This window comes from Lepisma saccharinum, chromosome 2, assembly GCF_977018435.1.
Source record: "Lepisma saccharinum chromosome 2, izLepSacc3.1, whole genome shotgun sequence".
Lineage (NCBI taxonomy): Eukaryota > Metazoa > Arthropoda > Insecta > Zygentoma > Lepismatidae > Lepisma > Lepisma saccharinum.
In genome coordinates, this window is record NC_139230.1 from 9,240,936 (window position 1) to 9,253,440 (window position 12,505).

The window sequence follows — 12,505 nt, forward strand, 5'->3', positions numbered from 1 at the left end:
CCTCTGTCCATGCCTCCCTCACTTTCTACACTTCTTGACAATGACACGAGGCAACAGAAATAACCCTGCGTAAGGTTGTTTCGGCCACACCCGAAGTATATAAACCCTAGTCACAAGACTACAGGTGTGGTAGTCGACCAACAGATCTGAATTACGGCGGGAGGCGCTGTCCAGTCTCCGACACAAGAAGATGGCTATCCACCCAGCCAAGTCCAGGCTGTCTTCAGGCATTTAGAAGATGGACAAGAAACTTCACTTCAAGATTACTAAGTATCGCTAATCTACCCTTCCTTCATTTCAGCTCCCTTCCCTTAACACATAAGTTGGGATATTCTTCATATATCAGCAACGATTTCTATAATAAACCTTGTTATCGTTAATCATTACTTAAGCGCCTAATTATGTCTACACCTTACAGGTTCCCCTATTTAGTATTAAGACTCTACCTAGATAATAATACATTCCCTTTCAGCTCTACGCCAGACGTCTGAGTTACATAACCCCTAACGGTGGTGCTTGGGGAAAGGCCCCCCCGGATACCGCTACAACACAAAATGACATAATACAATTCCAAAATGCCTTAAGTCCTGTAACTAATGCCACTGATTTAAATCCTGTGAAAAAAGCTTTGACAATACTTCAAAATACTGTAGCTACCTTACCTACTTCTCAGGAACTAAGAGCTGTGAAAAGTTCAGTAAATAGAATACTCAAATCTAAAGATATTAAAAACATTTAGGTGCAAATTTCACAAATTCAAGAAACTATTGCCACTTTGCCCACCAACCAAATTCAGTAAACTTCACTCATTATTTATGGAAATCAGAAGCCAAGTACATGATCTTTCTAGCCAATGTTCCAAATTGAGGCTTGTGGAGAGTTTACAGCAAATTACGAGGGCAGATCGGAAAGTAACGCACAATATTTTTTCCCCCCAGGTATTGCAGCTGGAATGCTGAAATTGCACGACCAGAGAGTTTGAAGTTTGCACAACAGAGGGTATATACCGAGCGAAATTCACAGGGACATGCATGGCGTGTATGGGGACGACTGTCTGGACCGTAGTAATGTCTCCAGATGGAGTGCATTCTTCCATGAGAGCCGTTTGAACCTTAGTGATTCGCCACGCTCCGGGCGGCCGGTAACAGCTTCAACTCCGCAGAATATCCGCGCCATTGAGGCAGCAATTGTGAACGACCGACGTGTGCACCTGCGAACCTTATCGCATACGTTCAACATTTCCTATGGTGTGGTGTACGACATTGTTCATGACACGTTGAAATTCCGTAAAGTTGCTGATCGCTGGATGCCTAAGTACGTGACAGATCACCACAAGGGCCAGCGAATGATGACAAGCATGGATGACTTAACGCGTTACGCCGCAGAAGGGCATGACTTTCTGAAAAGAATCGTCACTGGTGATGAGTCGTGGGCGTACCACTACACGCCGGAAACCAAGCAGGCCTCTATGGAGTGGAAACATGCTGGTTCCCCATCTAAAACAAATTCAAAGTGACTCAATCTGCTAGGAATGTGCTTGCGACAGTGTTCTGGGACATGTTTGGTGTGTTATTGGTGGACTTTGCTGAACTGAACACGGGACCACTATGAATGCTGCAGCCTATATTAAAACTTTGGTTAAGTTGCGTAGTGCCCTTAGTGGTAAACGCCGCAACATTCATGCTGATGTTGTCAAACTTCTTCATGACAATGTTGCTGCTCCTGTTCGTGAGAAACGCACCGAATTTGGGTGGGAGGTGCTCCAGCATCCACCATACAGTCCGGACCTGGCACCGTCGGACTTTCATCTGTTTGGTCCCATGAAGAAATTCCTGGCCGGCCAACACTTTGCGACAGATGCGGAAGTGAAATCGGCAGTCCGCAGATGGGTATACTCCAACCAAACGGACTTCTACGAACAGGGCATATTGAAACTGGTACCACGATGGGAGAAATGTGTTGAGAAACTTGGTGACTATGTAGAAAAGTAGGACAAAGATGTCAGTTAATTTATGATCTGTTCGGTTTTTGTTACATATTAAACTTCTTGCGCAAAAAATTATTGTGCGTTACTTTCCGATATGCCCTCGTATTTCAAATATTAAGCTTCAAATTGGTACCCAGAGAATTAGCCTTATCAAATTTCACCACACAGCTCCATGATTTAAAGAACAATTTAAACAACTGTATGTTGATGTGAAAATCAAACCGAGCTATGATGAGATTGTTCATACTGTAGGGGAAGACTTGGAACCATTGATGAGCAGATTGGATCAAGTAGAATCTAGTCAATTATTCTGATTTGAGATTGTCAGACTTCACAGTATTCCAAATACACGAGGGCACAGGACATATGTTAAGGCTGGTAAGATTTACAAATTATATTCTTACTCACAGACTCATGAATTTCTACTCAATGGTACTATTCAATTTCTGAAATTTGGATATTTGAAAAAGGGAAAACAATTTGAGATGTCAATTTTCACTATACAAAGAAAGGATGGCGTATTCAGGGCACTTCAAATACCATTAGCATCTTGGGATAATACTATCAATAAATAAAATAAATGAAGATAAACAATTTTCTGCTTTTGATGTTGAAACTGGTGAAATATTATTATTTGACGTTAAACAATTGTACCCTGAGGATAATCCCTTTTATGTAATCTTCTCTTGTCAAACTCAATGTCTAGACAAGATAGAGTTAATGAACTACACAGACCAGCTCGTCGTAACTACAAACGACTATCTGTGGTAACAAAAGGATTTGTGGCAGGCTGATTTGATTGAAATGAACACAGGACATTTGAAAAATCTGAATAAATCATGGTTTTAAGTATTTGCTTACTGCAACAGACACTTTTAGTAAATATGCTTGGGCTGTTCCTCTAAAATCTAAAACAGGAGGTTGTGTCACTGAGGCCTTTAAGTCTATTTTTGAACAAGGCAGAATACCTCGTCACGTACAGACGGGCAGAGGAAAATAATTTTACAATTCCACATTCACCAAATTAATGGTCCAGCATGATATTAGACATTATTCTACATACAGTAATTTGAAAGCTAGCACAGTTGAACGTTTCAACAGGACATTAAAAAATCATATGTGGAAACAGTTTAGTTTGCAGGGTAACTATAAGTGGGTAACAATTTTATCTGATCTTGTTCATAATTACATAAACTCTATACATAAAACCATACTTTCAAGCCTGCTAAAGTGACTAAATCTGACCAAGTACAATTAATTTCTACTGTTTACTGTTCTAAATGTCAACAAACAACCAGGAAACCTAAGAACAAAATAGGAGAGTTAGTAAATTGAATCACCATTTTGAAAAGGGAGTTACTAAAAATTGGAGTACAGAGTTGTTCACTGTGGTTGAAGTCTTACCAGGGAACAGGTATACATACATGATAAAGGACAATTGCAATGAAATATTGAAAGGAAGATTTTATGAAGAAGAACTTAGCAAAACTGAATACCCAGATACATATCTTATTGAGAAAGTATTACGTAGAAAAAACAAAAAGTTATTAGTGAAATGGCTGTGACTTCCAGAAAAAAGTTTAAATATCACAGACCAAATCATTCTATTACGATCTAAACTAATCTAACCTTCGTGGTTGTTTTCCCCTTTAGAGTAAAGGGGGTCGCATGCCATTAATGTTTTCCACAACACAAAAATTGCGAGAAAAAAATTAAAGATTGGCGAAGCCCAGGAGCACTTTTCGCCATTCGGTTCTTTTCTTGCATTATTAATCGAGAAAATGCACTGAATGAACAGAAGTAAAGGATTTTAATGCTGTTTGCTTTGCAGGAAACGCTTTACTGCGTTCTCCATATGCTAAATTTGTGAGGCGAACCGTCGCTTTTCGGGCAAGAAAATCGGTCGCTAATTGCACCAGCGAGGCCTTTCTTGAAGAAAAAAGGGAAAACATAAAATAGACTCATTGCAATATCATTCCTTGGTGAAATAAAATGTTTCCTAGACATTAAGACATTTGTGATTTTATCAGAGAGACGAGGACTTATTTTTACCAACGTATCAGATATATTTACAATTAGACACTAATTGCTTAAAATCAAATTTGATATCCAATGAAACACAAACACAACGCCATTAAGTTAAACCCTAAAGTCAAACTGTAAGAAAATCAGATGAATGGACGAGAGAAATCAGAATCACTGCAGGTTCCATGGTTTGCCAGTTTTGCTTGTCAAGGGCACTGTGATGCTTAGACTTGATCCAACTTCTTGCCAATTTTTCTGCATGAAAACAATGCACTGGGGGTCTATTTATTGAAAGGAAAAGTAGGTTTAAAACTTCTAAATAATTTCACTAATCAGTTAAGTTAGGTTTAAGGCACTGAACCCGCTTTCACATTCAGTTGATTTTGGATTGGATTCACAAGGTCTTTGAGTGAGATGGGAATATTTGATTGATTGATTTGGTTTATTTTACTTCGCATTTCTGCCACTTTTGGCTAATTTACGAAGATGAGGATGAGTGATGAAATTTATGAAGGGACACTCACAAATAACACCCATGTCCAGGCCGGGATTCATACCCGGAACCTCTGTCATCGTACCTCGTGCTATGATAACCACTCCGCCACGTAGGACGATGAATTGGCATGTCACCCTAAAACACACGCATGTACCTACATTCTACATTTAATACCACTATATATGAAAAAAAAGTGAAATGAAAGAAACTTTCGAGCCTATGGTTTTCCTTGCTTGCTCCGAGATCTGAAGGATTTCTTTTTGTATGTGTAATAATAGTACTTTCAGTGCTTAAACAGCGTCATTAGATACAGCTAATTATATTACAAATATATGCTTTGCCATGAACTTTTTAAAGATGCGGTTGCTCAGTCGTTAAACATGGGTTCGATCCCGGGCAGGGAAGAACCGGGACTTTTTCAACCTGTTCAAGCTGCTCCGGCGGCGACCCAGCGTCGAATAACGTGGGTACCTGGAGGAAACTCTGGGGCTAAACGCAGCCAGAGGCGTGGTGCTGATCACATCGCACCAAGCTCGGCCGACATCAAGAAAGTGTGGGGTTATAACCCCACACCCCTATACGCCTTCATGGCGTGGTGCAAAGCACAGGGGAACACTTTACTTTTACTTATTTTTATATGTAGGCATGGGACATTAAAATGATCTGAACTGAAGTGGAACTCTATAAGTATGATATATTCAATAATATGGTTTCTATATCCAGTAGCTGGGAGATGATTATTCGTGGTTGGAATGGCTCAAGATAGAGGGGTGGGGGTAGAAATCTTCCTCACACCTTTTAAATCGCAACCTGCATAAAAATGCATAGATGTATCTTCGTTCGCAATTTTCACATTTCGAACTCCTGATTTTCAGTTCCATTAAATTCAAAATGAGCCCAGACCAAGGTCCAGAGCTTTATACGTTTCGGAATTAGTTTCTGATCTTAAATAATGTTTTCAAAATTATCATAAATTCTAAGAAAAACAAAGAAATAAAAAAATATTTGTTCAAATTTAGCATTTGCGGTTCTAAAATGGAATATTTCCCATGCCTTCACATTATACCTAGGAATGGAAACCTGTGAAGTAATGTATATATATGGGAGGCTGAATTTTGTACCCCCCCAAATGAAAAACGTTCCTGCGCCACTGATCGCGTTACAAGGCTTGAACTGGACTGTGCTTGCAGCACGGACGCAGAAGACACTGCTCCTGCCTGTTTGGTCTGTCATCTTCACCAGGAACCTCCATCTCCAAACACATATGCACCGGGTTGACGCTCAGCACTACACTTCTACCCTGAAGATGAGAGTGATGTTAGCCGTCGAAAGCTTGGAATCTTTTCCATAAATCACCTGGTCGATAGCCTGAGAGAATCTTTTCAGAAGTTATCCTATCTGTATTTACACTTTATTGTGCTTGCAGTTTTTATATCATGAACTTTTAATTGCTCAAATGTTCACAAACACACACAAATGAAAAAAGGAAACACTAATTTTTCACTTTTATTGTAGCAATTGTAGAGAATTAATTACACATATATTAGTAGCATGTACATTTTTTTCCAATTCTTACTGCTGTGAGTATTTCATGATTTGTTTTCCTTCTATCAATTCTTCACAAAACAATTATATTAAATTTTACAATTCTACACTGTGAAAAAAAATATAAAGGATTTATAGTGCTGCTGGACTCAATTTGTTAACGACAACGAGCTACAAAACTTACCAATGTGGTATAAAGCTATTGTTCTGAACAACATACGACTTGCAACACTGGCCACTGTACACTGTCAAGTTCTAGGTTTCTATTTCCATTTTTTGAGGCACTGGAAGGGAACCTTAGCTTTCTTCATGTCATTTCAACAATGGAGCTCCTGTGGAAAGAAACTCTGCCAAGCTTTCTGGATGGACATGTTTTTGCAGCAGATCAAGATCATAAGATCCTATGGTTTAATTTATAGATGTCGTATGAATTTATTTCACATGGCTTCCATTGCCAAGATGTTTTGCGTCTTCTTGTCTCGCTTTTCACCCACGAAAGCATTTTATTTTTCATCTATGTCTTCCATGGTCTACTTTTAACTTTTTTTGTTTTTTTTCCTATTTTTTTGCTTAATTTTATCCATCTGAGGTCCTTATGGGGAAGGCATCACCTTCAGCCTCTCAAATGCAGCATTTTCCAGTGTCTCTCGATGGTCTGGGTGAGCTATCTTGATAAGTTCATATGCTCTCAGGCGCAGACTCTTACCAAACAGATATGCGATTCCGTGCTCGGTGACAACATAGTGAACATGTGCTCTTGTGGTCACAACACCCGCACCTGCGAGACAATTAATGCATTAAGCAAAACCTCTCATAAGAGTTCTTGAGATCTGGGAGAGGAGTCTTCGAAGAGTGGTAAGGTAAAGTCACAATACTGATGGGTTATGTTCGGTATCACAATATGTAGGTAAATTATAAGTTTCACAGAAATATTTTTCACTACGTCTAATCAATTGAATATACATTTTATTTAAGTAGCACTTGTCTAGTATTAGAATGTCTCACAGTGTGCCATACTAAATCCTAAAGAGGTCAGTTGCACTCTTTTCATACAATGATCTTCTCATTAACATAACTCTCTTGGATGAGACGATTCAACCCAAACTTTGCTACCCTATGTGCACCTTTATATAAATTGTTCAGGAAAGGTAAGAAATGGATATGGACTAAGAAGAAACAAGAGAGTTTTTATTTACTCAAGCAAGAAATTTCTAATGATGCTAAACTATTTCATCCTGATCTTAATCAAATGTTCTATGTCCAAGGAGATGCAAGGATGGCATTGGAGGATATTTGTATCAAATAATTGATGACGAGGAAAAAATAATAAGTGATGAAACTCGTACACTGAAAGGTTATGAGAAACAATTCACCATAACCTTACTAGAATGTTTAAGTCTTTTATTTTTTATTGAGAAATGAAATCAATATCTTTTGGGTAAAACGTTTAATTTAGTTTGTGATCTTAAGTGTCGCACTTTTCTGAACCATTCAAAGAACTGGAACCCTCGCTTATTGCGTTGGTCCCTTCAACTTCAAAAATACCAGTTCATTGTAGAATACTGCAAAGGCCTAGTGCAGTGGCGCAGTACCCCCTAAATTTTTGAAGGGTGTACTGTACCCCCTTAAATCCGTAAATCTAAGTGTACCCCCTGTACCCAACTTAGATATTTCGACAGACGCAAGGTGCTACTGTTAAAATAACCAATTTTCAATTAGGCTAGCTCAATAAAAAAGTTTAAATTGTTTATTACTTATAAGCATTATCTTCCTTACCACAGTAATTCTAACCATTGTAAACTTATTCTACTACATTGTGCTTGCTATGATTTAGTTCATTGAACTGTGTTCTTGGAAACTTCTTTAAGGAGATGAAAATTGTTTAAAATGTGTGTGGAACAGTGGAATCAGGTAAAGTTTAGCCTACTCTCAGGCGAATGCTATTTTGCGTAAGAAGGGCACACTTTTCCTAAGAAACGGTCGCATCTATTCGAAGATACGATATAAATCTTAGTGAGAAGAGTATATGACTGACATCCTTTTCTTTTGAATTTTTCAAATGGAATTTTCTGAAATGAAATACTTACACAAACGAGACTAGACACGACTGACCAACTTGGGGGGTACAATCTACTCCTGTACCTCACACATAATTTTCATACCTTTGTAATATGATATTCGGAAAACTATACTTAAACCTATATACCTCGTATTAAGAGATTTGTTGAAAATACAGATGTTACTAAGACAAGAAAAATCTGTTTTCTCTCAAATTTCAAGACGAGAATGAAATAAATCTCTCCAAAATCAAAGCGAGACTGTACTTGATGTAAGATACGATCTCTTTGGTAACTCTAATTATCACGTTTGAAGAAATTGCTTAAAATAAATTTAAAATGCTATGTCTTTTTCAGACATACTAATTTATTTTTCAAATTAGCCGTGTATTTTATTTATTGTAATTGCAAAGTAAATCCAGTAGTGACAATTGCAAGCCTGTGGTGCCCGTTTTAATCTATAAATTATAAATGTAAGATACGATCTCTTTGGTAACTCTGGTTATCATGTTTGAAGAAATTGCTTAAAATAAATTTAAAATGCTATGTCTTTTTCAGACATACTAATTTATTTTTCAAATTAGCCGTATATTTTATTTATTGTAATTGCAAAGTAAATCCAGTAGTGACAATTGCAAGCCTGTGCTGCCCGTTTTAATCTATTCAGGATGAAATTCCGTATTTCGATGGTTCGCAGTGTCGAAACAAGATGTAAAGCAGAAAAACGTTATTAACTAAAGTTTTTGGTTTAATGAGATATTGTACGTTGTGAGAGTGGTGACACAATGTGCATGTTGCTTATACTAGACATTTCGTGGGTCAGGACGAGATACCTCGCCTTGTAATTAAGGAGTCTCACATGCACAGTGCTTTGGATTCCACTTTAACTGTAGATCGAGTAACGATTAGCCTATCAGAGCATGAAGTGAATCTAGAATAAAATTTAATAACTTCTGATCCGAAACAGAGACAAGAATAAGCACAAACAAGAACGAGAAGGACCTCACCAGACAGGAGACGAGATGAGGCTGTGACAATTCTCGACTCGTCTTATTGCGATATCATTCCTAGGTGAAATAAAATGTTTCCTAGACATTAAGACATTTGTGATTTTATCAGAGGGACGAGGACTTATTTTTACCAACGTATCAGATATACTTAGAATTAGACACTAATTGCTTAAAATCAAATTTGATATTGTAAAGGGTTTGACAATTCGTCCGGGAGACCGAAGTCCCCAGTTCGAGGTGCCAAACAACTCTACCGCTGGTCCGTTGGTTCAGGGTTCCGCGGCCGCCCGATTGGCGGTCGTAGGTTCTTGGTTCGCGTCTCCGGTTAAGGAAACACGAATCCTACCACCAGCTAACGGTATAATTCCAGGTTCGTGTCACCGGGTCGGTTATTTACACCTCTGGCGGTAAACCACGTCGTGCATAAAGTGGTGCTGTTATTCATTTATAGCAATAATAATAATAATAATAATTGTTGTAATAGTATAAAACTATAACCCTTCTGGTCAATGGAGATAAGCTAAACAGCTTCAAACTCAGGACTAAAACTAAAAATATCGACCATACGATGATATACATCTATACCTATATATAAATGAATCAAGAACACCTGTAGGATAACGAACATATACGTGTATTCGGCAAAAATAAACACAACAATGATAATATAACACATTACTTGTACATATCCCCTCGCTCTCATTCAATCACGCACTCACACACACACGCTGCAGGGGTGAACACAATATACCATTACATGATAAAATATCTAACCGCCTCTTTGGTTTATTTCCCGTGTACCTTCGAATATTTGAGATTTCTATTAGCCCCTTAGGCTTGCTGTCAATGTAAATAAGCACGGCCAGCGCTCTGTCACGTATGAGGCGCGATTACCTAGGCATCATAGTTTCCAAAAGTAAATAATAATTGACTTACACTTGTTGAGGCACTACTATGCAAAAGAATAAGCATACACTAAATGAATGACAAGAGGAAATTAACTTCATTACGAGTACACGACTGCTGATAATAAAAACGACAGTAATATAAACTAGGATATATTAAAAATGATTAAGTCGGCTATACTATTTTGTACCTAGTTTTCTACTACCTATATATATCAAAGAGCACGGTAAAAAGTTAAAACAAACCTATAATTAATCATATAAATACTCGGCGCGAGGATAGGAAAAACAATAACAAATCGTAGGTCTTTTACATTTATCGAATTTCGAAGGGTGAGCGAAATAGGTTCTTAATTTTGAAGATTTATAGTACTTTTGATTGGATTGGCCAAAATAATTAGTAATTGCCGGCAACATTGTTCGATTTCATCTCGCTTTGTCTTATGACGAACCAGTGGAAACGTAGGTGGACAAATGTTCACTCTCACACTTAAAGAGATAACTGGAGAATACTATACCGACTCTATGGTGGAGTGGTCCTCGCTGATGTCAACGGTCCTCGTTGCGGCGTCCCGGTGACACTCGTGGCTATGCCAGTCTGTCCTCCTGGCGGGCGAAAACTGTCTCTTCGACTTAGACGTAACATTAATTTTTCTTCCCTTTTTCCATCGCGGCGACTAAGATGGGCGGAAAAAGCACCTCGCTTCCATCTGTCTGCTCGGGGCGTTGCATCCGATCGTGGCTTCAATGGCCGTTCGGCGATACGCAGGGCGTCGGGTCGTCGTTTCATATCTCTTTTTTCTCTCTGTCTTCTCCTTTCCTCGGCGTAACATCCGTCTCACCGTTGTGGTACTGTCGTCTCTCAACTGGGTTGGCAATGCGAGTTGTCGCTGCGGCGTGGCTTTCATCTCAGACGCCGTTATGCAAGCGTCGTGGTGCGGTTCTCTTGACTTAAGGCGTCGTATAGTTAAGCAAACGTCGTGGCTTCATCTCTTGGCTTAATGGCAGCAGTAATCGGAAACCCGAAGGTCCCGTCCCTCTCATAGTTTTCAGCCGCCCATATTTATTCAACGTCCCTCCTTACAAAAAGGGAAAAACACAACTGGAGCACGTGAAACACGTAATTAATTAACACGGCCTCAATTCCTGGCACTGTCACTGTGATTGATCACACACTCACGACAATTAACACGACGCGATCGAAAAGTTAAAACAAAGCAAAGTTCCGTATCTCGCGCAAAGTGACGCGGAGATGGTGTTCGGTCTGGTTATGGCGCTAAACTGTGTCGGTCCTCTGGAGTCCAGGGATATTTAAGGAAAACTTGAAACTTCAAAAATTAACCGCCTCGCAGTTAGTTAGCTTAGAAAAAATGCTGGACGGTGGTCCTTCTTCCAGGCTCGTTGTCCACTTGGGGGGTTGGGGAAGAAGAAAAAAACAGAGCAGTCCTCACACGTGTTGCGAAAGAACTCCCCCTCGGTCGGCAACTTGGACGTTCTTCCAATTGCTGGACAAGTAAAAGTCACCCTTAGTGTCATAAATTCCACAATTCGGTATTGTTTTCCTACCCTCGCCGTCTAGAACCGAAAATCCAAGAAAAGCCAAAAAGCACAACTGGCTACAGAAAGTTGTTACAGTATTTACGAAATTCGAAAATACACTCACATAAACTACAAAAAAGACTGGTGACAAAAGTAATTGTCACAATATCCAATGAAACACAAACACAACGCCATTTTAAGGTAAACCCTAAAGTCAAACTGTAAGAAAATCAGATGAATGGACGAGAGAAATCAGAATCAATGCAGGTTCTATGGTTTGCCAGTTTTGCTTGTCAAGGGCACTGTGATGCTTAGACTTGATCCAACTTCTTGCCAATTTTTCTAAATAATTTCACTAATCAGTTAAGTTAGGTTTATGGCACTGAACCCGCTTTCACATTCAGTTGATTTTGGATTGGATTCACAAGGTCTTTGAGTGAGATGGGAATATTTGATTGATTGATTTGGTTTATTTTAATTCGCATTTCTGCCACTTTTGGCTAATTTACGAAGATGAGGATGAGTGATGAAATTTATGAAGGGACACTCACAAATAACACCCATGTCCAGGCCGGGATTCATACCCGGAACCTCTGTCATCGTAAGGCGTGCTATGATAACCACTCCGCCACGAAGGACGATGAATTGGCATGTCACCCTAAAACACACGCATGTACCTACATTCTACATTTAATACCACTATATATGAAAAACAAATGAAATGAAAGACATGAAATGAAAAACAAAGAAATAAAAAAATATTTGTTCAAATTTAGCATTTGCGGTTCTAAAATGGAATATTTCCCATGCCTTCACATTAAACCTAGGAATGGAAACCTGTGAAGTAATGTATGTATATGGGAGGCTGAATTTTGTACCCCCCAAATGAAAAACGTTCCTGCGCCACTGATCGCGTTACAAGGCTTGAACTGGACTGTGCT

The 12,505-nt window shown here is 38.9% G+C and overlaps 1 protein-coding gene across 1 annotated transcript; it reads left to right on the forward strand.

Annotated features, from left to right (window-relative positions):
* Positions 1–1,027: 1,027 nt before the first annotated feature.
* Positions 1,028–1,516, forward strand: LOC145981220 (protein GVQW3-like). The gene has a single exon (XM_083114369.1). It carries the CDS (start codon positions 1,028–1,030, stop codon positions 1,514–1,516), a length of 489 nt encoding a protein of 162 aa, XP_082970495.1.
* The last annotated feature ends 10,989 nt before the right edge of the window (positions 1,517–12,505 follow it).

Coding starts and splice junctions, on each gene's coding strand:
- LOC145981220 (XM_083114369.1), top strand. CDS start 1,028: ATGCATGGCGTGTATGGGGACGACTGTCTGGACCGTAGTAATGTCTCC.